General features: G+C 41.8%; 1 protein-coding gene across 1 annotated transcript; it reads left to right on the plus strand.

The window, feature by feature from the left end:
- Positions 1–2,042: 2,042 nt before the first annotated feature.
- On the plus strand, positions 2,043–26,726 carry znf292b (zinc finger protein 292b; the record flags this gene model as incomplete). Its single annotated transcript, XM_080744938.1, has 7 exons — positions 2,043–2,222; positions 12,374–12,528; positions 14,217–14,295; positions 14,501–14,636; positions 15,639–15,841; positions 16,633–16,769; positions 26,660–26,726. 7 exons carry the CDS (start codon positions 2,043–2,045, stop codon positions 26,712–26,714), a joined length of 945 nt encoding a protein of 314 aa, XP_080601064.1. The 3' UTR covers positions 26,715–26,726.
- Positions 26,727–26,750: the final 24 nt, after the last annotated feature.

A 26,750-nucleotide genomic window follows, 5' to 3' on the forward strand; every position in this document is an offset into this window, starting at 1 on the left:
ACCTGGGATTTAAACATTATGGAATGTATAAAAGAAAAGTGTAACCTATGTAATATTGTACTGTATCATGATGTGTGATATGCTTTTGCAAATAAAAAATGTATTGCTTGTTTATCACTACAGTGTTCTTGAATTAAACATGCTATTTATTTTTCAACGTCTTTCCTTTTTTAATGTATGTGAGAGCCTATCAGTTGTGTCGTGATACTGTAAATAGTAAATAAAGAAGAGAAAGATTAGTGGAAAAAAAGGAAATAGCCTGATTTGGTGAAAGACCGTTATTTTAACAGCTCAACTAATCATCATTATCATCATCATTTCTGTAAGCGTCAGTCAGTCTAGGACATTTGTAGAACTTTAAGTAACTTAAACATTAATTTAAAGTTTCTTAACAACGTATGCCTTTATACTTTGTCGTATGATAATGTTACGCATTGAAAATATAGGCCCATCTACAATATCTACAATCTACAAGCTCTGCAAGCTTTTAGAGACTTCATCATGACTGAATTGCTGCAAAGAAACCACTACTGAGGGAGACCAATAAGAAGATACAGTATTTCCTTGAAGTTGCGCGATGGACTTGAGCCAAGAAACACGAGGAGTGGGCTTTAGACAGGTGGTGGAAATCTGTGCATTGGTCTTGTTAGCTATCTAAGGACATAACAGGTGACAGGTCTGATGAGTCCAAACTTTTGATTTTATAGTCTGCCCGCCTGTCAGCATGAGTCATGACCCAGCAGGACATATGCCAAAGAAGACCTAATATAGTCTCACCCAGGGCACCAGGGAACATGCCAAGTTGCCAATTTACATGCAGTAGCCTACACGTATTATTGCGACCGTCAGGTCGCAGTTACTATCAAAATCTCCACCGTCTGTCAGTCAGTCAGTCTGTCCGTCACGTCACACTTTTCCCCTACTCATATCTCCGGCACCGTTGCCCCTATCCATGCCAAACTTTGGACACACACTCCTTATTGGCTGCCAAACCACAACCTCCGCCCCTCATTTCTCACATGCCACTCTTCTAGCGCCACCATGAGGCCGATTCTTGCAAAACACATTTAACTCATGTACAAGCTCACGTGTTGATGCAATTCACTGTGAGCTTGTAAATTTGCTATTTCGCTATTCATCATATGTCAATATGACAAAGTATATTATGGGGCTTAGGTGGTCAGTAACCTCGATCTCCCAATGGTATGGTCCCCTAGCTGTATGCCTAGCCATCCTCTGCAAGTGCCTCTCAGTCTGTCCCATCCATTCGGTTCTATTCTTATGCCTAAATTAAAATGGAAAGATAATATTAATATTATATCACTACTATTATTATCATCATCATCATTACTACTATGTAGCCCCAGAATATCTGATATTACATACATGAAATGTATGTAAACAAGCCATATAGTGCTTTCTTGGGTTTACTTTAAATCCTATTAGTCCTAGACCTTGTATCGGTACTGTACTGTCTTTTCCTATGCGAATACAGTATCATTATATCAATCAATCAATCAATCATAAGCCCTGATTTATATGAGATACTTCAATGGTTTCCAGTGGAAATAAGCTTAGTCTTTTCATGGATCTCCTTTTAGTAGACCTTGTACCAGTGAACTGTACCGTCATGAAACTGTACCTTTTCCTATGCAAACTTCTAATAAAGTCTTCAATCAATCAATGAAACATGACTGTGTAACAGACGACCATCTCATGTGAACCATGGCTACTTTTGGCTAGTAATCATAGCCTTGGATTAAGACGGTCATCGGTCATATAGTGATGATGATGACCACATTGACCAGTCTTGTATCAAGGCTAGTATGTCAGCCATTCTATGGCTACTATTTACTACTACTACTACCTACTCTGATGATTCATACAGAGATTGCAGTATTGCAGTTCTGCCAGCAGGGGGACTTGTCCTTCCTTTTCTCTCTCATCGGTGTGGGTAAACAGCACGGTCCGGACTACGTAGTACACACACGGACTACACTGACGGCAGCAGCGAGTGCTACGCGCTGGGGCAGGGAGTGAAGATGGCGGACGAGGAGGCCGAGCAGGACCGTACTAGCGGTAGTCCTGAGAGGACGGTGACCATCGCGACCATAGGGGCCCTGCGACAGCGTCTGCGGGAGCTGCAGGAGCTGGTGCTTCCCGACGACAGCGCGGTGTCCTCCGTGGAGACGTCCTCGCAGTACTGCCAGGAGTTCTGTCAGGTACGAGAGAGAGACTAGACTGGACCCCCGCAGCTAAAGCAGCTAGCATAGCATTCGCTGCTTTAGACTACGAGCCGTTTGTTTCCCCTCTTAGGAGGATGTTGGTGAGCTGGGAGCGCGTGATTTAATGCACGAGGCCATCCCAAGTGGACGGGTTTTGGGTTGACACCGTGGTAGTAGTGAATCAACGCCCAGCTTGCCGGCTGACCGTGCCGTGCAAATCGAACGTACACTGTGACAGCAGTATGGCTACTACTACGGTATCCCCGTAACCTGCAAGCTAGCTGTTTTTATCATCAGTAATGCCGTAATTGCCGTTCGAAACCCTTTTGTGTCTGATAACTAGCTGCTAATATGACGGCGGCTGGTCAAATGTGTGTTCGTAATGCGGTTTATTTGGCGTTAGCTGATAGTAAACCAGTGCTAGTTTAACGATAACGTTAGCCAGGTTGCTAGCATGCTGTGCTCTCTGCGTTAGCTCCGTCCTTTTCCGTGTCACCAGACCAGATGTTATTAGTCTGCAGAGACGCGTTCTTGTCGCAGTAGTTTAATATTGTTTGGTTTATCTTTGTTTTTTTTTGCGTGTCCGTATATAAGCTTTATTGTGCGTTAGATTGCATGACAGTATTGTTTTACCTAACATAATGTGACCACCACCAATCCATGGCGGCGGAGCTATCGTTGAGATAAAGGGAAGGAAAACGAAAGGATGGTGCTTGGTGCAGCGGTGTGTGTGTGTGTGTGTGTGTGTGTGTGTACGTGTGTACGTGACCGTGCGACGTGCCACCCTGCACGTGCAAGACAGATGCATCTTCACAATGGCCTCACGTCGTCAATAGTAGACCCCCATGTAATGGTATTTCTATCTCTGAGACCCCAATAAGCAAATTATGTTGTAAAATCAATGTTAATTTTCTCTTTGAGAAACAATGATTTAAACGGGTCGTAGACGCAGTGTTTACTGTTTACAAACAGTAACACTGCATAATAATAATGTGCGTGTGCGTGTGTTTGTGTGTTACAATGCTTCTGGTCAACAATGGGGGAAATCGGTTCTATAATTGTGTGTGCATTTACTCGGTATTGTTTTGCTATTGCTGTTACAAGGCGCTGTTGAGGAACCAAAACAAAAGGATTTTACTCTATGTACGTGAACACAAGATATAACGATACAAATCTAGAATTTTGAATTGTGCCCAGTCTGCCCACTGTCCAGCCCAGGCACTGAACCACTGCTTTTCTGCCTTGTGTTAATAGCCTACCTGGGTTACCTGTTCAGAAGGCTAATAGTAAACAGTACCTTTAAACCAAGTTAATGCTATCAAACATTTTGTGATTGATATATTGAGAAGACAGAGGTACCTTTAGCCATATTTTTCTGTTGACATTTTCCTCCACTATGAATTCATTGTATGAAAATGAGCATATTTGAACTCGATGTGCATGACTGACGTTGATGAGTTAGTTGTCTACCGGTTTCCTCCCAGGAATTAATGAATGCTATCTTATCTATTTGCTTGAGTGGGCCCTTGGTATATAATCAGTTACTGAGTTGGAAACCTAACCAATCAGTCATGTATGTTTAGACGTATAGTACTGTTACGTTTCCTGATGAATAAAGATTTTTGGTGTACATATCAGTATTATTAGCGTAATCTCATATGCACGTTTATTGTATGCGTTGCCGCTAGGCGCTAAGGCTGGGGAAAGAAAGAAATTGCAATATTAACCACTGTTGAGTTCAAAATGCACAAGGGATGAACATAATTGCATAAGAAAGAAGGTCCAAAATGAATTTCTAGAAAATCAGATTGTTTTGTCTTTAGTTGATCCCAAGTTGCTGCCAAATAAATCTCATAATAATTTGGATGGAATTTCCAAACAGAAGTCACGTGTATAGCCTAACAGATGTAATAAGGCTGCGTCAGTGAAGACAGATTAATTGTGTTTAGAGAGATGCCTCACTGAGAAGAAGTGATTCAATTCAACAGTGACGAAAAGGCGCTGCTTCTCCAATGAGAAGGGGGAGATCAGGATGAGCTAGCCTACAAATTAGGGCAGTAGTTCTCAACCTTTTCAGGCCGCGACCCCCAAAATAATCGTATTTTAACCGGTTGCAGATTGTCACATTGCACAAGGCCAATAGTCAGCTTTAATTGTTCTCTAGTGGATGTGCTCAAGAAAGACGTATAGCCAGTTCCCAGTTGGTAACAAGTTACAATATTGACCATGTTTGTTTTTCTTGGCCAATTCAATCACAGTCACATAGTTTGTATCTGTCTGAAATTTTAGACTGAAATTTGCCATCGGCCACTAGATCTGAAATACCATATTGGCAGCGCCGTGAAATTGAAAAGTAGCCAAATCTGAAACAAGCTTAAATCAGTTATCTTGCAACTTTGCGAATCAACATCTCCTCAGACACCTGTGTGATAAAACCACATGACTGAGGAAATAAGGTAGCCAATTCAGAAGGCCTTATCAGGCTGCAGCATAGCGATCAGCTGGCCAATGAATATAATCTATTTGTGTTCCACATAATGGACACAACTGTATTTCTTTTTACAAGCATCCATTCATTATACACAAGTAAATACAGCCACAAAAAATGAGACGAATGCTATTAGTGGTATATTAATTGTTAATACAAATTGTACTTATGTATGTCATTTTTGTGCCGGGAAGCTATGTAAAGATTATAGTCTGCCAGTCTTTGCATGGGAATTGCTATGTCCCTAATATTTTATATAGTCTTACAAAACATGTTGTTGCTGGTGGCTCTGAATTAGACCTATATACCAATGGGCAATAATCAAGTTTATTTACTTTTCAGCTTGTGAGATTGGAGGGAAGAGACAGGCTGTGTTGTATTTGTCCATTGTTGGACTTTTATCAGCTCTTCTGCTGGCGGAGGAGAGCACGCAAACAGGCATAGTACTACATGAAATATATTGACTCGTTAAAACCGGGAACACATCAAGCATGTACATCTGCTATTTTTGAAGAATTTGACAAATCTTGAACGTGTGAGAACTACTGATCTAGAAGGCATTTGTGGAATTGGCCTCCGGTCTTAATGGGTTAACACCAGTCATGCCGTGCTGGGTGAATATGACTAGGCTGTATGCACTTACACATGACATGTGGAATTTACAGATAAAATCTTTCAAGGGATGTCCTCAAAAAACCTTTTCTTCCCAATGAAGGCATTATTTACCTAAAGGTATCAGCGCCTCTCTGTCCAGCGGTGTTTATTTTTTGTGGCAATTGTGCCCAGGCATTTGTCTTGACCTCATCGTGGTAAACAAATTAATAAACGACAGTTAATCAAACAAATAGATTTAATTTAAAGAACAAAGGTGAGCCGAGTGCTTCTGAGAGTTGACTAAAGTCAAATCAGGATCATAAATGAAGTGGGGTCCCATCGAAACAGGCAAACTTAGAGCATACTCTAAGCAAGGATTAAGTAAAAAAAAACTTTAATAGGTTGACAGGGCTACTGCATACTAAAAACAATAAAACGACACTAAATGCACACCGGTTTTTAACAACAGTGTCTTCCTCAGGTCATGGCTATAGAGGAAGTTCATGGACCTCTTATACTCCCTGTGACCAAGGGGAGCGATCAGATATGTACATAAAAATTTGAGGCTCAGGTGGCGTCCATACGAAAACGAATTTACGTGATTTAGCACAAGATCTTAATCGTTTTTAGACCTTTCTGCCACAGAGCTGGCATTTTGGGTGCCCGAATACGAACATCTTTGAAACCGGCGTGAGTGAATCAATCTGAAGGCGGCGCCGTCGCGTCTCCGTATCTATGTACACAGTCAAATACGCATATTTCCTGAAATGATGACGTTGCAGCACAACCTCTTCCTAATCCACATGCGCCCCCCCTCCCCTTCTAACTACAACATCAAACATGTTGTTTGTGCTTCTGAGTACGATAGGGCTTTTACAGCAAAGTGTACTCCTCCCTCTCACACTGTCTCAGTCAGCAACAAGTGGACATGATAAAAAGGCAAAAAAAACGACAACAAATCACTCTCTTCTTCTCTCTTTTTGGTGCTTTGTGGCAGCTTTACAGCACCACTCACAGGCCTATATACAGTGGCTCCGGGTCGTTGTGGAGATGGTCTTGCTGTTTTCAGTGGTTTCGCGTGGGCACTTCCTTTCTTGAGACGATTCCGTCTGTACAGTAAATGTTTTGGAAACGACTCAGTGTATCGTCTTTGTGTATATGGGGCCTCAGTGCAAACACTGCACTGCAATACAATATAAAGTAATAAATGGCCACAAGGTTTTACAATGCATACACATATATATCCTACAAAATGCAAATAACATTTATGACAAGACTATCAACAAGAAAATCTAGGTCACAATATGTTTTCAAGAAGGGTTTAAAATCAATCTCCTCATTGAGACCAGGATACACCATAGCAGCATCAAATGAAAATATCAAAATGTCTCTCTCTGAAGCAACCTATTGACAGTTTAATTATTTTTGATGTACATAACATATTTCTATTGGTCCCCTTGCTCACAGGGAGTATAAGAGGACATGAACTTGCGGTGACAGTCCTCTATAGCTATGCTTGGGGAATACGCTGTGTTGTCGACCTGAAACTTGTCTGAGTCTAGTGGCATTTTGTTTTTAGTATGTAGCAGCCCTATCAAACTATTAAAGGCTTTTTAATCTAATGTTTGCTTAGAGTGTGCTTAAAATGTGTCTGTTTTGACGGAACCCCTCTTCATATAGATTTAATTGATTATAAAAATGATTGATGATAATCTTTTAAATAATACAAAATACGTCTTGTATGACACTGTTTTATGATGAAGTATAAAATAGCGCTTAAGCGGTTAATCAGAGTGGGAATTGCATCTACCCTATGACAACTACATGTAGTGTTTTACATTTTGTATGAACACAATGAGAAGTAAAATGGTGTGGTGTGAGGCACTGTAAATAGAATGAGCTTAGACCAAGGGTCAGCAACCTTTTTGAAATGAAGTGCCATGATTTAATTTTCTAGATAGTCAGTGTACCATGTCATTGTCAACATACATTTTAATGATACCCCGTCAAAACGTCAATCATATTTTGATTATCAGGACATTGTTATTGTTATTAGACTCGGAGCAATAACCCACCTATCTCCCCAATTCTCTCCCCGATTCCCTCCCCAAGTCAAAGTTCAACATTTTAATGAATGTAGAATTATGCGCAGGATGTCATTTGCTGCAAATTGGTTGACTTTATTTAATTGACCAAAACAATATTTGATTTTAAAATAAAAAATCCTCTCTCTCACACTTCTGCCTGTGGGCCATTGATCACCCTCCCCTGTGCCAATGTTGGCACCCATGCCTAAGGTTGCCTACCCCTGGCTTAGTCAAGAAATGCATCATTTCATGATGAATGTAGGTTGAAAATGTTGTCCAGACATTTAACTAATTAAATATTATTTGTTCTGAAGAAATCTGTTCTTTGATTTCTTAATGGTTTTGAATAATAGCTTTGGTGAGCATTCGGCTACCTTCGTTGGTCACATAGTTTGTCTATGGAGTGTCTCCCCACCCTGACACCTGAAGGTCAAAGGCATCTGCTCCACGGCTCCCACCTCTCCGCTGACCCATCAAAGTGGAGGAACTTTATAAAAGAGTTCAGGAGGCAGAACAGCCAGAAGACCTCTGGTCTGGATGGCGTCCGTTTGTCCTGGCTGGCACATAGAAGCCCTGTGCCCACCAACCTGCTTGAAAATGTCCACCAGTGTGAGTGTACCAGACGTAGGCCTGCTATTTTTGTAATTTGTAATTCGATTGAAAACATTTGTCCAAAATAGGGAGTCGGGACCCCAGGTTGAATCAACTTGTAGTCATCCATATCTCTGTTGTACTGTAGGCATACTACATGATGGGCAGGTGGTGTTTTTCTCAGTGACAGTTTCTTGGTGTCAGCTGTTATTAGCACACTATGTGCAGAGCCATGGTTATTATAGTTAACCCCGTAAAACCATACATACTTTGAACGGCATCCCCCACGGGTCTATACTTGGCCACCCCCTTTATTCCCTCTACACCAAATGTCTGTGATGCTTGTAGACCTACTATTTTCACCGGCGTGTTTGCATATTTTTGTTGAATGTTTGCCCATTACATGCACAGAATAGACGCTAGCTAGGGTCCATATGATTGTCGAGTGAAAAGATCATTTTGTTTATAAGTAGGTCCCTAGACCCCATTTGACCCCTGCAGCTTGTGTACAGGGCAAATAGCTCAGTGAATGAATGATGCAGTTAACCTGTGTCTCCCTCGCTATATCCTTGTAAAACCTGGACAAATCCATCTGCCCAAATGCCGTTTGTGGATTTCCATCATCATTCATTACCTGAACTACTCCACCAAAAACTAGCCCAACTTTCGAGGTCCCAGTTCCCATCTGTGACTGGATCGCTGGCTTACTAATGGACAGGAAGCAGACTTCTTGACTTGGCACACACCAGTGTAACTCCCCACTCATTAACACAGATAAACCCCAGTGATGTGTCTCCTCCTATACTCGCTTTAAACAAACTATTTAAAAAAAATCCTTGGGCAAGCAATGGAGAGTCATACACATTGTACACATTGGATTGTAATAACAAAACAAATAGCTATTATGTACACATTTATTGTATTTTAGTGCAGATCTTTGTTGGAAATTCCCTTGCATGTTTTCAATACATCATCATCTTACAGCTTAAATGTATTAACTATTAAGTATCTGTGCAATAACTAGTGTGATGTCATTTTGCAGTATGTGTCACGTCATTTACACTAATGTATGTGCACATGTCTTCGATTGTACACCGTGTGTTTGTTTTGCTGGAAGGTAATTGTTGAAATGTGGCTTTTATTTTAATTGTGCATGTATTCATATTGTACATATTCCCCTTTTTAAATTGAACATCCCATCTCCATGAAAACGACAGCCCCTCACCTCCCCAGTTGTGTTATGGGCATCTGTGTTACCTTGTACAAGTCAGCCTTGTTACAACCCTATTAAACGCAGCAGTGCAGACTTCCCAGAGGCATTTAGCATGGGTAGAAGGATCATGTGTGGTGTGTGTGAAGGCCGAACTTAAGTCATTTGAGAAGGAGAGACAGAGAGTGTTCTGTAAATGGAGCTGTTTGACCGCATGCAGCCCGGCTCACATCCTTGCAGGCCGCTCGTTTCCCTTCAGGTGATGTTGTCTTGAGAGGGTTTTCACTAACAAGGGCCGGCAAGATAACTTGTAATGACCAGACCGCAGGAAATCAGTTCAAAAGGCCTTTTCATGTGTCTTTGTTTATTTGTCAGCAATATATATCGGGCAATATATGGGCCGGCATAGCTCAGGGGTAGAGAAACCGTTATTAGAGCACAAAGGGTTCCCGAAGGGTTCCCAGTTCGAATCCGGGCTCCCCCTGAGTTAACGTCGAAGAGTCCTTGAGCAAGACTCTGAACCCCTTAGTTGCTCCCGGTGAGCAGGTTGGGGCCTTGCATGGTTTCCTCCGCCACCGGTATATGAATGTGTGTGTGAATGGGTGAATGTAATCTATGTAAAGCGCCTTGGATAAAAGAACTATATAAATGCACCATTTACCAATATATCGAAAATGTATCGATATCGAGGTATCAACATGAGAGGTATACATATCGACGAAGACAGCTTGAAATTAGGTATTGGTGTATGTGTCAAATTAATTAACAGACACACTATGCATGCATGTAGCACATGCAAAAAAAACATTCCATCTGTAACCAGGTGTGGTTATTTCAATAAATGAGGCATTTAATTTATTTTATTCTATGTGTACTGTGCAGTGTGCATGCATGGATATGCTATTCATTATCTGGGTTAGGCAGGCAGTGGACCTAAAGCAGAAAAACATTAAAAACTATATAATGCAATTGTTTTTACTAATATCGTGAGAAATATCGATATCGAGGTATTCAACAACGATATTGAATATCAAAGGTTTTCCTAATATCGCCCAGCCTTAGTACCAAACTACCGGTATGTAATTTGAAGGTTGTGTTTTCAAAAAGGTGTGTACATATGTTTGGGCTCGTTAAACATTGCAATGGCACCCGAGGGGTTTTACTAAGCTAAGCACTGATGCTGCTCATCTCTGATAACCACCGACTTGGTACTCTGAGGTTCATGGCTGAAGGGCCGTACATATCCACCACAAGCACTATAACTGTAACTATAAACATGGATTTAAAAATCATTCTAATTCAAGCAAATGGTGGAAGTCCACACTACAACTCTGTAATGATGACAACATAATAGTGAACAATATGGTTATAGTGCATGGTGTGGATGGCCCTTAATTAGGCCTAGAATTATTGACTGCTTTAACTATTGAAAAATAGCTTGTAGATCTGCTATTTTTGAAAAATCGTGAAAATTAGAATTTTGACCCGATTCTATAAGTGTCTTTTGAATCCTTCTAAGACTTTTTGAAAAACCAGTGTTTCTATGTCAGCAATCTGCCGACTTGGTACTCTTCACATAATAGTGAACAATATGGTTATAGTGCTTGTTGTGGATGGCCCTTAAGAGACTTAATTGATGCTCAGTCTCTGTCTAATAACCACTAACGTGTGTTACTATCAGGTTCAGGCAGTGCATTAGACTTGAGCTTTGTCATGATGGATATATTTTTAGGAGCAAATGACATCGATATCAAAGTGTATATTTGTTTATCTGTGTATCTTCAGAATACAAGTTCATCTTTGAAATGTAAAGCAGGTGATGATGTCAGATGATGATGATGATCATGATAATAATCATCTTCTAGTACCCACTTCTTTGTGTTATTTCTGTCACTGTACATTTGCACATAGATGAAATGTGTCCTCTCCATTTACCCATCCTAACGATTACCTCCTTGGCTGTGGTTGCTTGGCTACAGTCAATAATATTTAGTATTAAAAAATAAATAATAATTATAGAAAGAAATGGCCAATTCCAATAGATGAAAATGCAAGACTGTATCTCAAATGATCTATTTTACATCAATCTGCTAAGGCATTTATGCATAGAGCTATTGATGTTCTGATGAAGGCTCGATGCTGAAAGGCCTTCGCAGTCTGTAGCAATTTAGCAAAATAACAAATCTGAACGTTTGCTAACGTTAATCTTTGGTTGTACATTCCTACTGTTGAATCATTGTTGAATTGTTATTAAGAACATGTAGCAATAAAAAATACATGAAATGTTTTGCCCATAAACCTTGTGACCTCTCTTGGGTGATAAGCGATGTCCAGCATTAACGATACTTGGAAACCTTGAGGGTTTGACACGATGGATTGCACAGCCAAAGGAAAATGTATTTAGATCAGCATTCCTGAGTCTCATGGAAGAAATCAAAAGTTATTTGTGAGAATTATTATACAGGAGCAATCCTAATGTCCTTAAAACCTCAACTTAATTTAACCCTTAAATGTTTCTACTTTCTATCATGTTCTTCAGGTGAAGCTTGGCCAATGTGAGATCGGGCGGGACACAAACAGACAAAACCATGTAGGAGTTTTTTAAGTGGTTAGCACTACTTAAAAAATATGATATAAATCATAACATAAAATAAAAAGACTGCTTGAGTTTGTAACACTGTAAAAAATGATGCCTCAGAGATTATAGCAGCATCTTAACTTTTGAATATAGCCAATAGTGATAAAAGTAAACATTGTGTCAATGTAGGACAAGTCTCTAAATATTGGGATACACATACACTTGACGTACAAGTAAAGTTGAGTTCTTTGAACTTGGACAGCACTAAAAAAGGAATGTTTTCCTGATCTTCAAGCTCTCTACAATGGATATAAAATTCTAAACTTCATTACTGGATTAGTTAACCACTTAAACCCTATAGCCTATACTTTGTTGAGTCTGGGTATGCGCTAGGGTTCTATCGGTTCCCTCTTTTCTCTCTGCTACAACAAATCCCATCGACAAACATAGTACATCTCCATGCTCAGCAAGTTCGTGTTGTGAGCTTGTAGATCAGCAACTGTCGCTGAATGTCTGCCTATTTTGACAGGTCGAGACAAGGAACGCTAGGTTTTGAAGGTTTCATGTGATTAATCACTTTGTTTATCACCCTCTTCCTAGACGTTGCTGGAGTATGCAGGCCGGTGGAAGATTGAGGAGAACCCTCTGCCCTTGGTGGAAGTGTACACAGTAGCCCTGCTGAGCTATGCCCAGGCCTCGCCATTCCTCTCCCCGCTGTGTGAAAATGTTCTCCTCGTGCTTGAAAGGCTTTCACTGTGAGTCCAGATTTAATAATCTCTTGAACCCTATATTATACGTTGTTACCCCCTTGGGTCTATAATAGGGATGGGACGATAAGCAATATTATCGTTTATCGTGATAAGAGATACCCACGATAATCGTATCGTGGAGATTTGATTTTTTGAAAAATCGTCCTCCGTCTTGCACTGGTATCAATTCACCTTTTATTTGCCGAGCTACATATCCAGGACCACTTAAACCCTCTATTTGTAAAACGTACTTATAATATATTATACGTACTTGATACAGTCTTTTTTCACTCTCTATCAAATGTCTTTGCCAAAAAATAGCTGATTTTCAAGCTCACAACGCGTTGTGAGCTTGTATATCGGCAGTTTTTTGGCAAATGTTCTGCCACAGGATATGACATTTTCATATCGTCCCATCCCTAGTCTATAAGTCTCTACCTGGTCCTTTTTTTCTTTCTTCAACCAAATCTCTTCACCTAAAATAGCCGATCTACAAGCTCCCAGTGCATCTCGAGCTTGTATATCTGCCATTTTCACTGAATGTTCGCGTATTATGAGTGCGATAATAAGCCTATAATAGTGATGCCAGGGTTCATGTGGTTAAAGCAAGTGTTTTAGTGCAGTGGTTTTCAACCAGTGGTCCCTGAGGGGATTCCATTTTGGTCCCCAGCTAAATGATATATAATGGAGCGTAGAATTAAAACAGTTTCATTTTACGCTCTTCAAGAGTTAAATTATTGTCTGTATTACCTACTTATTTTTCAAGAACTCTTCACAATAACAGAATGTAGAGGAATTGTTATTTTGGCCAAAGTTGGCCTGTTATCTCTCCTATGGCACCTCATCAATACAGCACGGAATTGTGGACAAAATCTTATCCAAACGACAACAAAATATTCAAAGCTTTGGGTCTGAGAGGCTAAATCTCATCAAATGGTGGAAAATCCGTGGCTCACATGCTGAATATATAATGGACCTTGATATGAAAAAAACTCATGTTGAAAACCACCGCTTTAGTATGTTCATGATGAAGGTACATAGTTTGCTGCATGTGTTTGATTGTTTCCTGTTTGTTTTTGGTCTGCTCTGCTGTCAGTATTTTATAGTCTCAAGCCAGCCTGGTGGCAATTTTCAAATGCTTCCTCCTAAACACTGTCTGAATGAGAAGGAAGTAAACCATATGCCTCGTCTCCCCTCACTTTCATTTTGTCTTTTCAGTTGCGTGTATTTGTTTTGTATTAGTTGAAGTATATATAGCTTGCTGCTTAGCAGAAATGGATTCAAATTTGTATTTCAAAGATAATTTTAAATCTATTTCCGTGAACGAAAATGACAATCAGACGAACACTTCCATTCTCGACTTTCAAGAGGCTTAATTACAGACTCTGTTGCATTTAAAGATTGTGGAATAGTTGTATGGCTTGAAAGACTAGTATTTATGGTACTGTATGCCTTTCCCCAAGGCAAATTGTCAATTTGGAACAAATACATTAATTTAAATAGCAGGTTTGTTATCAGAAACACCCTTCTACTAGTCAGGTGGCATGCTAAATATGCTTGGAATGTCCTGTTTCCCATGTTGAATCTCATGTGCTCTGCTTGATTGTACTTGATAGCATAGTATGTTAGACAATAGACATTACCATAGCATTACATTGATTTGTTGCTTCACCAACCATTGTCCTCCATTTCAGGAATTTTGTGGAGCTTTTACTCTCACTGAAGGAGGAACTTCCTGATGCAATATGGGATGAATTCAAGTCATCTGTCCAGGTGAAGTATAGGCCTTTCTATTTCATGGATCTGAGTCTGTTAAGCAATACCGGGCCCCCCAGGGGTGTATCCTAGGCCCCACCTTTTCTCCAAGACCTGAATGTTAGCCTATTTTCACCAAAGGACACATTAAACTGTGTGTCCTTGAAATGAAAACCTTTGAGAATCACTGTTTTAAGTCATCCAATGGTTCTGTTGTGTGCAGACTGCCCATGCCAAGCTGCAGGAGAATGATATCAGTCAGCTGTCCATGCTGTCTGTGTTGGCCCAGAACTCTGGTGTCTGGACTAACAATGTCCTGCTCAGCCTTCTGTCCTGTCAGGACCAACAGACAGAACAAGGTGCGTCTAATCTTACTTGATCTGTGATTTAACCACTTAAAATAAATATATGAGCTATTTTTTGAAAATGTGTCCAAGGGTTGACATTGTTACCTACTTGTTGTTACCTACTTTAACCCCATATACTGTACGTCATTGACAGGGGTCCCCCAGAGGTCCTTTTCCTGGTCCCCTCCTTTTTTCCATCTATACCAAATGTCTTCTCTAAAAATATCAGACTCACAAACCTCAAGCGTTGTGAGCTTGTGATATCTTTGCTGAACGTTCACCTATGACACAGGGTTGCTGTGCAGCTTTGGGTACTAATGGAAATGTGACTTCCCACCAGTGGTTCCTGACCCCCTACCCTTGTGACCCCTGGTACTGGTGCTGCTCTCTCTTAACTCATTGCATGCCAGGCCCGATAGTCCCGAGATTTTTTCAATGTCTTTCCCTGCCAGGCCCGATAGTCCCGAGAATTTCCGCCATTTTGAAAAAAAAAAGAAAGAAAAAAAATTCAAAAAAGTTTTTTTTTTCAAAAAAAATTTTGGACCCCAAAAAAATGTAGTATGCATGATAGAAATCGCGAAATTGCATGTTTAACCCCCATAGCAACCCCATCTATCAAACATGGCAGCCATCTTTGTTTACATTTTAGGAAAACATAATGGCTTGTATCTCATGAATGCCTGAACGGATTTCCATTCGGATTTTTTTGTTTGAAAGCTGTGAGCAATGTGGACACACATGGTGCATTATCTAGGCATGGGTGGGCATGATCCGTGCACTATGAATTACATGGAAGTCTATGGAGACCAGAGGCACCATAGAGTACGAAGGTATTGTTAAATGGCGGGGAATGTGTTAATCATGTCACCTACTGGTACATTAATTGCATTCACCTGCTTGCCCTTGTAATTCTAACTGTCCAGCCAGGTTCTCTTTAGATCCAGAAGGTTACAAAACCTGGTTGACCTGCAGTACCTTTTTTGAAGATCGTAAAGAGTTTCTTTTGATTTCCAGTTGATGAGTTCCTGACACTGGAGGGGCCTGTCCTACTGGAAATGAGAATAAAGCACCTAATGAAGGAAAACCACATGGGGAAAGCTGCGCTGCTGGCGAAGACCTGCCTAGAGCATGCTGCCTTCGAAGGGAAGGGCCACTTCAAGCAGATGCACCTGGTCTGCCTTTGTTCTACCTCTGAACAGGATCAGCTGATAGAAGAGGTATGAACTATGGACTATCGTATAATTAAGCAATATTACACGAGAGTTTGTGCATTATCGTGGTTATTGACACGCCAGCCTTGCTGCAGGAATGAGGCGACAGCAGAGTTCCCTAGGCAGGGCTGAAGTCTGTGTTGTTTATTTCATTAACATGAATTTCTGTTCTCCGCAATCCCCTACCGTCTTAATGATAAGATTACTGCCTGCCCCCACCCAAATGCCTTTCTTATGTTCTTGTCTTTTTGTGTTTTTAACAGCTGCCATTTTGGCCAGGTCTTACTCGAAAAAGATACCTCTGGTAACTAGCTGGTAAAATAAAGGTTAATTAATGTCCTTGAAATGGTGATCTACCACCACACAGAACAGCTTTGTTTCAATCAATCATTTTAATTTTTTTTTAAAAGATGTCATTGGCTGACAAGTGATGCCACCTTTTCGATTAGGATTGTCTATAATACATATTGATCGACAGATATAAGGGATTAGGACAAAAAGGTTCAAATTTTCAGTTTACTGTACATTTTCCATTTTAACTACTTAATCTCTATATACTTCATTGACCCGAGTCCCCCTCCTTTTTCCCCTCTACAGTACACCAAATATCTTAGACGAAAATAGCCGATCTAAAACGCAAGCTCACAACGTGCAGAAATCGCTTGTAGATCTGATTTTTTTTTTTCACTGAATGTTTTCTTTTTTCTTTTTCTTGGAGAAAACAAATCCTTCCTGGATTTGGAGAAGGATTATTTTGTGATTCATTCATAACTCATATGCTGTACCTGCCTTTACAGCTTTCGACGGTTGACTGTCGCGATGCACTGGAGATGATCTGCAACCTGGAATCTGAGGGAGACGAGAAGGCGGCTTTCAGTTTATGCTCTGCCTTCCTGTCCCGCCAGCTTCTACAAGCAGACACATATTGTGCTTGGTAAGAAAACAGAAAGTAGATCCCTTAGAACTGGTTCTACCTGTTTGATATGAATTTGGGAAGATTTCCTGTTGATTGGGTGAAGTGTTTCCCGATGTTCATATGAAAGGGCAGCGATTAACGCCCCGGTGAGCCCCCAAATAATTGGTAAAATACTACGATTTTAATGATAATATGTAAGTAAAATAATAATAATAATGTATGGTATCATATCATGGTATTTTACCAATTAATCGGAACGTTAAAGTATACTATGTTAGTTGCATGATTCAAGCCAGAGCACAATCGATTAAATGATCATCAAAATAAAATAAAATGTACATCTGACCACTTATCATGGCAGCTGACGAAACCTTATCTTTAACACTTGGGGAGCCAAACTCGTTCACTGACGAGTTATGGCCACTAGATGTCACCCTGCCACAGGAAGTTATATCGTCGAGGGACGAGTCAACAAATAGTTAACTTTTCGAGACCGCAGCTTCCCTTTGCATGCCCTGAATCCATTACGTCACCCAGCCAGGGCAGGAAGCCCCCTGTCTCTCCCCACACGGAAGGATTTTACATGGCTTTAGATTCTACTTTGAAACATAAGAACGGCTTTATCTGAGAATGAGGTAAAAACAGCCCCATGGAGGCAGAGAGCTGATTGTTTTCACGGCGACACTTTACCGCGAATTTACCGCGATTTTTTACCGCGAGTTTCGCGAGCGTTTGTAAACAAATGGAGTACCTCCTCAATCTTCTCTGGACACGCACGTGCACACGCACGAAGCTTGCGGGGCTCATCAAAACATAACGTAAGTCAATGGTGGCACCAGCAACAGCTATAAATGTTATAAACCTTGGCCGCCCATGTGTTAAAGGAGACGAGGTGTGCCTTGTGCTTGACATTCCCCATACAGAGGCAAATTCTATATCCTAAAACAAAAAAAGGTTACTATTTTGCACAGATGCAGTTCTGCCTTTTTACCTGTCCTTGACTTGAAAATGAAATAAAATGTGATGACTTGGTTCTGTCTGACTCTGATCTCATGCCAGGACTTATACACATTGTGTTCACTTTCTCTCCGCACCAGGGAGCTCACATTGTTTTGGAGTAAGCTGCTAAAGCGGTTGGAGCCGTCAGACCAGGCCTTCCTAGACCGATGTCGTCAGATGTCCTTACTGTCCAAAACAGTGTTTCACATCCTGTTCTTCATCAAGGTCATCCAGTCAGAGGTCAGTAAACAGTAAGCTTTTGTGTTAAGCGTAGCGTGGCGAGAGCAGTACACCATGTTGCTCTGTTAGAAAGATTTGAATTTTCCACACAAAAGTCTATCGAATAAAATATGTCCTGCCCATGATGATATACAGTTCTATTTTTAAACTTTTTTTTTTGTTTTGTTTTTTGTTGGAAAAAACTAAAAATATTTATTCAAAAATAACTCAAATTGATATTGCTATATATTGTACATAGCGGCAACTACCCCAAAAGGGGTTCCCGGATTGAAACTCATAGTTGCATAATAGGATTCCCAGTCTAAATGGGATAAACAACCACTGCTATGTAGACGGATGTAGCAGAAATAGCTGATCTATACAAGCTCATTGTGAGGTTGTAGTTCGTATGAGGAAGTGTATAGGGCTTAATTGGTTAAATTACATTCCTGTACTTCTTTTCTCCACAGAGTGACAGCGTGGGGCTGCCAGTGTGCATTGAAATGTGCATAAGAGCCTTGCAGATGGAATCAAATGAAGCAAGCGACGTGACCAACATCTGCAAAACCATTTCCTGTTTGCTCCCCACTGACCTGGAAGTAAAGCGAGCCTGCCAACTAACTGAGTTCCTCCTGGAGCCCACAGTAGACTCCTACTACGCCGTGGAAACACTATACAACGAACCGGATCAGAAGTTGGAGGAAGAGAACATGCCCGTGCCCAATTCCCTGCGTTGTGAACTCCTGCTGGTCTTCAAGACCCAGTGGCCTTTTGACCCAGAGTTCTGGGACTGGAAGACGCTGAAACGCCAGTGTCTGGCACTGATGGGTGAAGAGGCCTCCATTGTATCGTCCATTGACTTGCTTAATGCCCCAGAGAGCCCGGACGCTCCTGAGGGAGACTGGAGCACTTTTGGCGATGAAGCCTTCGCAGACCGCTTTGCAGATTCCAGCACTGAATCGCAGGAAGTACTAGACAAGAGACAGAGAAACCGAGAGTCGAAGAAGATGAGGGAAAAGGGTTTAATATCTGCCAGGTTTAGAAACTGGCAGGCGTACATGCAGTACTGTGTTCTGTGCGATAAGGAGTTCCTTGGCCACAGGATTGTACGCCATGCACAGACTCATTTAAAAGGTGGAGTGTATAGCTGCCCAATATGCACTGAGACTTTTACCGCAAAAGATACATTGGTTCCCCATGTAGCATCACATGTTAAGCAGTCGTGTAAGGAAAGGCTAACAGCGATGAAAAACACTAAGAAACTGACAAATCCCAAAACGGCTGCGCCTGTTATCGCAGCATTACAAGCCAAGTCTGAAAATCAGCTTGCTACACCAGAAACTGGGAATTCCCTAGCACGTAATGGAACGCACCCAGCTGAGACAAAATTCACGGGGTGTATAACTTTGAATGGCGAGGAAAATGTTTGCCCAGTAGCAACCTGCAGAAAAGGTTTTAAGTTTTTTAAGAGTCTTCTTGCGCATCTGAGATCTCATGGGGATAATGAGGAGGCAAAGCGATACCTTGAAATGCAGAGCAAGAAGGTTATTTGTCAGTACTGCCGTCGCCACTTTGGTAATGTCACCCACCTTAATGATCATTTACAGGTTCACTGCGGTGCAAAGCCTTACATTTGCATACAGTTGAATTGCAATGCCAGTTTTCTATCTAACGCTGAGCTCCTAGTGCACAGGAAAGAGCATGCTGTATTTAAGGCCAGATGCATGTTTCCTAATTGTGGGACGATATGTAGTTCAGCCTTCCAGCTGTATGACCATGAGGCACAGCATTATAACACATTCACTTGCAAAGTACCAGACTGTGCTGGGAAGGTTTTCCATTCACAAGCAGAGTTGGATTGGCACCAGAGGGAGCATGCCACTGAAGAGGAGCGCAGTCCAACTTCAGAGAACCAGACTTCACAAGACATAGACTTTGGTCCATCACTGATTGAGCGAATGCTCTCTGACCCGACTTCCTTGAAACAGGAGACACAAGAGTCAACCATTTGTAAGGAGGAAAACACTACTCAGCTAGACCTTGGCACAGATGAACGTGCCATTGAGCGCTTGCTGACATATCCTCAAGAACCTATTCACAACTCTGAACAATATGCTGTGAAATGTGAGCCCCAAGACCAAACTTTGTTTTCGGTCAGTACAACACAGCAACAGATACAGTCTCCAGTTAATGCTATGATTTCATCCACTATGAATTCACACTTTTCGGACCCAAATATATACGAAGATGGCTCAGGTTCTCATTCATTTGATTATGTGCAGTCAGCCCCACAAAATCAACTAATACCTCCATTTGAAGCCAATGTAAATCAGTTGTCACATGGCTTTCACACTAACACATCACATAGTAGTCAGGCACAGATGTTCTCCAGTGAGGGAGATGCTGTATCCATGAGCTACAGCTCCAACTGCATTGGACCTTTTCCACCACAGATCCAGCCTGTGTGCCCTAACAACCTGTTACCACCTGACCCACTCCAAAATAGCATGCCAACAGCAATGTCACAATCTCTCCCCCCAGTAATGGCCCCTCTGTTGCCCTCAGGAACTGGGCTACACAATCCCACGCCATATTCTGTCAATGCGGCTGCCCCCACAGTGGAGAAAAAGCGACACTACTGTGCATTTCAAAATTGTGAAAGGAACTACAGCTGCCCCAGAAGTGTCGCAAAGCACATGAAAGCCGACCATCCAGTATTCTATGAGCAATGGAAAATTGCAAGGAGAAACGCCAACCCACCCGGGCGTAAGCCAAGGAAGCTACCTGTTACTACTCCTCAACCAGTTATTCTGAACCCACAGGGAAATGGTGTCCCTATACATAACGTTCAGAGGCAAAATGTCATACAACCACAGCCATTCACAAACATGCTTCTGGGCTATGATTCGCAAACTTCTCATCCCCCATCTATTCCAAATCAACATGCCCCTATGGAAGATATCTTAAACTCTATTGTTCAAATGGGAAGTACCCCAAATCAATTATTAGCCGTGCAGTCTCAAGTTGGAGCAGGTCACCAGTGGCATTCAACATCTGCAAACAACCAGGTTTGTAACTCTGGTCCTGCCCAGTCCCAAAACTATCCATCAAATATGCAAGTGATTGCACAAATTGATGCTACCAGCGGAGCTCTGGCACTTGGTGCCCCCTCTTGCCCTATAATGGGATCCAATTTGAGAAGGTCCGCAGACTCCCTGCAGTCAGCAATCGTGCAAAATGCACCCCAGCCTGTTTCACCCTCATATACAAACAGTATGAAAGTAATATCCGACACAGTGGCAAATTCTGTACCGCAGTATACACAGATACGAAATACTGGTACTAATGACAGTCTGCCAGAAATTACAAAGGCAATACAAATCAAATTGGAGCCTTCACTTGAAGCCTGCGATGCGACGGCTGGTCTGTCTGAAAGCCACAATGCCATTTCTGGACCTGGAAAGCAGAAAGCCAAAAGAATCAGAAGAGCAACTAAGTGGCCAGCTATTGTCAAAGATGGCAAATTCATTTGCTGCAAATGTTTCAAAGAATTTAGTAATCCTAAATCACTGGGAGGTCATCTGTCCAAACGTACTAACTGCAAGGACTTTGATGATTCGGAGCTATGTGCAGACTTGCCAACGTCCTTTCTTGATCTTCTCAATTCAGAGCAAATGATTATCCCCCTTGAGCCACAGCCATCTTATGATCCCTCTGCAGTTTATCAAGAGAAGCCTGTTCAGTCAAGTACCTCAACAGGCCCAAAAGAATTCCCTACGCCTAATTATCCACAAGCCAGTGTGCCAGCATATGGCAATGGTGAACAAACTGATGATCTTCTTAAACAAATCATGGCTGATGCAAACCTTACTGACCTGTTTGAGCAACCAACTGCTGCAGAGCCCTCGTTCCAAACTCAGTGTGGTCCCTATGGAGCTGCAGAGCGTTTCCCAGAGAGCTCAGTGATACAGCAGAGCTCAGTAATACAGCACACTGCAAGTGTCCAGGTTAAGAGGGACAGAGAAACGTATGCAAGCCATTTCCCCCAGACAGGAGTTGCTGCATATGGCAACAGTCATGTACGGGATCCTCTGCTTCGACAGCTCATCTCAGGAAACTCACCTGCTTGCTCTCCTAGTATTCTGGCCACCGACCACAAGTCCACTGGAGGAATCCTCAATTCTCTCTCCCCAATGAGCAGTCTGACACTGGATATGAACCAGACAGTGCCACCAGAAGCCCAGCATAGTCCAACATTAGCACACAGCAAGCTGGTTAAGGCAAAGAAGAAGTCATATCATAACATCAAGAAGAAATTGCGGGAACAGATTTTAGCAGGTGACTTTCAACGTAGAAACAGTTTATGTAATTCAGTCGCTGTTGACCCTAATGCTAGTATGGAAAGTCCTGTGTCATTATATCCAAATCAAATTAAACAGGAATCAAACATTGTTACAGTCAGTGGAGGACCGGTTCAGACGAATTCGGTAATCATCCCCACACCCTCTGGTGAAATTGAAGGAGGGGTCAACATGCCAAGCTTTTCCTGTTTTAGAGGGCCTTCCAGCCCACAACAGATGCAAACCCCCACCAGTGTAGTGGCTAATGACGTTGAAATGGACCCCACACAGCTTTCTGTACACCCACCACAATGGGTGACGGAGGCAGAGAACGCTTATGACAAACTTGACTGTCTTGCCCAGACAGCGGCCAGCCTTTGTCAGTCTCCACAAATTAGCAACAATATTCACAGTGATGCAGTGTCAGCCACGACCAATTCCCATAGCCCGATTGGGTCAACGTTTGTCAAGCCGTTTGCTTGTGAGATTGAAAACTGCTCATACAGCTCCATGTCGTTGGAGGCACTTTGGAAACATCTCACCAAGGGTCACAACTACACACCAGAGATGCTCGCTTTATTTAGGAAAAAACATGGTAGATATGCACCGTTTTTCTGCCAAAGGTGTAGCAAATCTTTCACCCGTAACTCAAACCTCCGTGCTCACTACCTGTCCGCTCACAAGCTGTCCCCGGAAGAGATTAAGGATATAGATATGCAACGTATGCAAGCTAGAAAGGATCTAGAAATGCAACGTATGCAAGCTAGAAAGGATCTAGAAATGCAACGTATGCAAGCTAGAAAAGCTCTTAAGCAGACCGTTGTGAGTCCCCTTCCCTCTACTAGGGAGACCATTGTGAGTCCCCTCCCCTCTATTAGGGAGACCATTTTGAGTCCCCTCCCCTCTGCAAGAGAGACTATTGTGAGTCCCCTCCCCTCTGCTAGAGAGACTATTGTGAGTCCCCTTCCTTCTGCTAGAGAGACCATTGTGAGTCCCCTCCCCTCATCTAGAGAGACCATTGTGAGTCCCCTCCCCTCTACTAGGGAGAGCATTGCGAGTCCCCTCCTGACTCCCCTCCCCTCTATTAGAGAGACCATTGTGACTCCCCTCCCCTCTACTTATATGCTCCAAGGTCCAGTTAAACAAAAATACCAGCCACCATCATTTGGACAGTATAACAGAAACAGAACCGATCAAAGATTGCCTGTTGGCAACCACACACACAAGTTAATCAATGCCAGGGAAATTATTCCCTTGCAAAATGAAGAACTAACAAAGGCACCAAGTTGTGCAGTGACCCAGCAGGCCCAAGAACCTGGCCCTGTCACAGAGCAATGGTCAGATGGACAGAAAAGACCAGTTTCCTCCGATTGCACTCAGTACTTGTCAGGCCACCAAACTGGAGCTCAGTCGCCAACAGCGTCAACTTCTCAGGTCCAGGATGTCCCTGTTCCCCTTCAGGCTTCTGTAATTCTGTCTCAAGAAGATCAGTCTAAAATGAACAATCGGAAAATGATCAATCCCAAAATGGAAAATCTGGACGTAGAACCCCCTAAAAAGTCAAGAGATAAGCGGCCAGCAAAGGATGCATACATTTACAGACCATATCGCTGTGTCCACAAAGGCTGTATGGCAGCCTTTACCATCCAGCACAATCTGATCCTCCACTATAGGGCTGTTCACCACTCCGCCCTGTCAGCATTGGAGGTGAACCAGGAGCAGGATCAAAGTGAGGGGCTGGACGAGACAAACCAAGAGGAGGTGCCACAAAGTCAGTACATCCATTCAGTCGTTTCAGAATTTAGGTGCGGAGTTAGGGACTGTTCGAGAGTTTTCCAAGAAGTTACCAGCCTTTTGCAGCATTATCTGCAGCTTCATGAATTCCCCTTAGAACAGGCCAGTGCTCTTATGTCCACCATCTACCTTGGCAGGTTTTCTTGTGATCAGCAGGGATGTGCAACAGCCTTCATTTCTCTGTGGAAGTACATCGAACATGTCAAAGAAAAGCACAAAAATGTCCCGCTGTCCAAAATTCAACATCTGAAGGAGATGTTTAAGTGTGAAGTTGAAGGATGTGACTGTGTATATGCCACAAAGTCAAACCTGCTCAGGCATACACAGAAAAAGCACCCTGACATTTACTGCATTCAATTAGAGACCCATCAGATAAGCGAGAAAGAGGTGAAACAGAGCTCAAAGAATCCCCATTACCCAATCACAAAGTCGAGCAATGGTAAAGAAAATATTGAGAGCAATAAAAAGATACCCAAGGTCAGTGAGAAAAAGAGACCTGAGAAAACAAAAAGTCACTGGAGTAAATATGGAATGCCCTCCCTGAAATCCAAGGAAGAGGCAGCTGTAATGTGCACAAAGAAATCCACTCTACAATACCCCTGTATGATAAAAGGTTGCGAGTCTGTGATGCGGTCAGAACGGAGCATAATTAAGCACTATGTTGGACACGGGCTGTCTGAGAAATACTTGGAGGAACAGAGGAGCCGCTTCATATTTTGCAAAAAGTTTGCGCGGTACAAATGTCACTCGATGAGGAGTGACGAGGATTCCAAATCGGAGAATAGTTCTGACCTGTCTGATGAAGAGGACATGGCACACACTGGCATAGAAGGGAGTGGATATGAATATTCCAAGCCAGTCTTGCGGAAACGCGTGGCAGCTGAAATGTTTGATGACAAACTATCGTCAAATGATGAGATTTCTGATAACGGTTCCGATTTCTCTGTAGTGGTCAAAGTCAAACGCAAGAGGGGGCGTCCACGAAAACCGGAGAACTTGAAGTTTCGCAAACGCAAGAAGCCGGTGAGATCAAAAAAGAGTCGTAAAGTTTACCGCAAAGTAGAAGAATCCGATGACTCTTCCTGCTCTGCCATAGTTCAGGAAGAGCTTGCTGAGCAAAATATGAGTGCAGAGTTGAACTCATTTAAACCCATGGGATTTGAAATGTCCTTCCTGCAGTTCTTGGAGCAATCAAACCAATCTCATCCGAGTAAGAGTGAGCTGACAACAAGGTTTAGGAAAACGTCCTGTTCATTTGTCCACACCAAAGACACCTTTGTTGAGTTCAACAACCGTCAGAATTTCGAATCACTCAATAAGGTCACAATTGTTGTAGATGAAGCTTTTTCGGATGTCGCTGAACATCTATTGAAACAACTTCAGGATATGCGACCCACGGTTATATTGGAGAAAAATGATTTTGAATGATTTTCTTTTCTCATTCTTTTTTTTTTTTTTTAAGAAATAGAATCTCAGGAGTAGAATGTTTTATCTGATGTGGACTGATGCCCTACAAATAAATGTTTTGTTGTTACATTGCTATACAATACTGTAATATTACCTCTATAAAATGTGTCCTTTTTTAAACTATAAATTACATAGCATGTTTGTATTTACAGTCTAAATCACCAGTTAAACCAAGAGGGAGAAAAAAATAAGTGGCACCAGCTTATGATGTCTTAATCGTCCCTATGGGACAACATAGGCCTATGTTTAAATTGACTCTGAATTGTAATAATGTGTATAGTTTGTGATTTGAAGATGCTGTGTGTATGTATCGTTTTAAATCAACTACTGCCCTCAGCAGTCTTAATACAATTAAACACATTTTATTAGTTTGTTTTCCTCCGTGCTTTTTTTCCCCATTCCACTTTCAAACAGTACATGTTTAAATTAATATTGACACCATATTGTTTGCACAAACCTTCAAGTAAGAGGAAGTCGGTCACAGAAGATTCCAGGGAAGAATAAATGTGTATAACAATTATTTATGAAAGGCGATCACTTGTGCTTGCACAGACATTATTTTGGAGATAGGGTTCACAACATATTGCACAACGTGACATTCATAAGAAATCGTGATACTTAAATAATACATGTACTGAATACACTGCTGAACATGTAGCAATTATGTTATAGCTAGCTATGAGAACATTTCTAAAGAACATTTTTACAGACAAAAATGAAATGTGTTTAAAATCGTTTGGTTTTTCTGTGTATGGAGAATGGTAAAATAAGTATCCCAATTTATTAGGGCAATGGTTCTGAGGGGTCCTCAGCTAAATGATTGATATACAAACCAAATGGACCCTTAAGGGTTTGTAATTCAGAGTGTGCAAATGAAACCGACTGTATGGATACATTTGGTTACACTTTTACTCTCAAACTGATTGAGCTCCCAGATATAAAAACGCATATGAAATGGGGGTCAGTGCATCCCAAATTGGGGGTCCTTGAAATTAGAAAGGTAGAGAATCTATCAGAGGACAGGCTGTTTTTCATCCGTAGACGTTGATGGCTGCGGTGGGCTTGTTTCTCTGTTTAACGTGGGCTCAGGCTGCTGCTGCTGCTGTGTTGGTGTGATGAGGGACCTGGTGCTGACAACAACTGATGCGGCTGCACCACGGCATTGACAGTGAGCACTGCG

This window comes from Nannobrachium achirus (assembly GCF_963921795.1).
Source record: "Nannobrachium achirus genome assembly, chromosome: 16".
NCBI classification, from domain to species: domain Eukaryota; kingdom Metazoa; phylum Chordata; class Actinopteri; order Myctophiformes; family Myctophidae; genus Nannobrachium; species Nannobrachium achirus.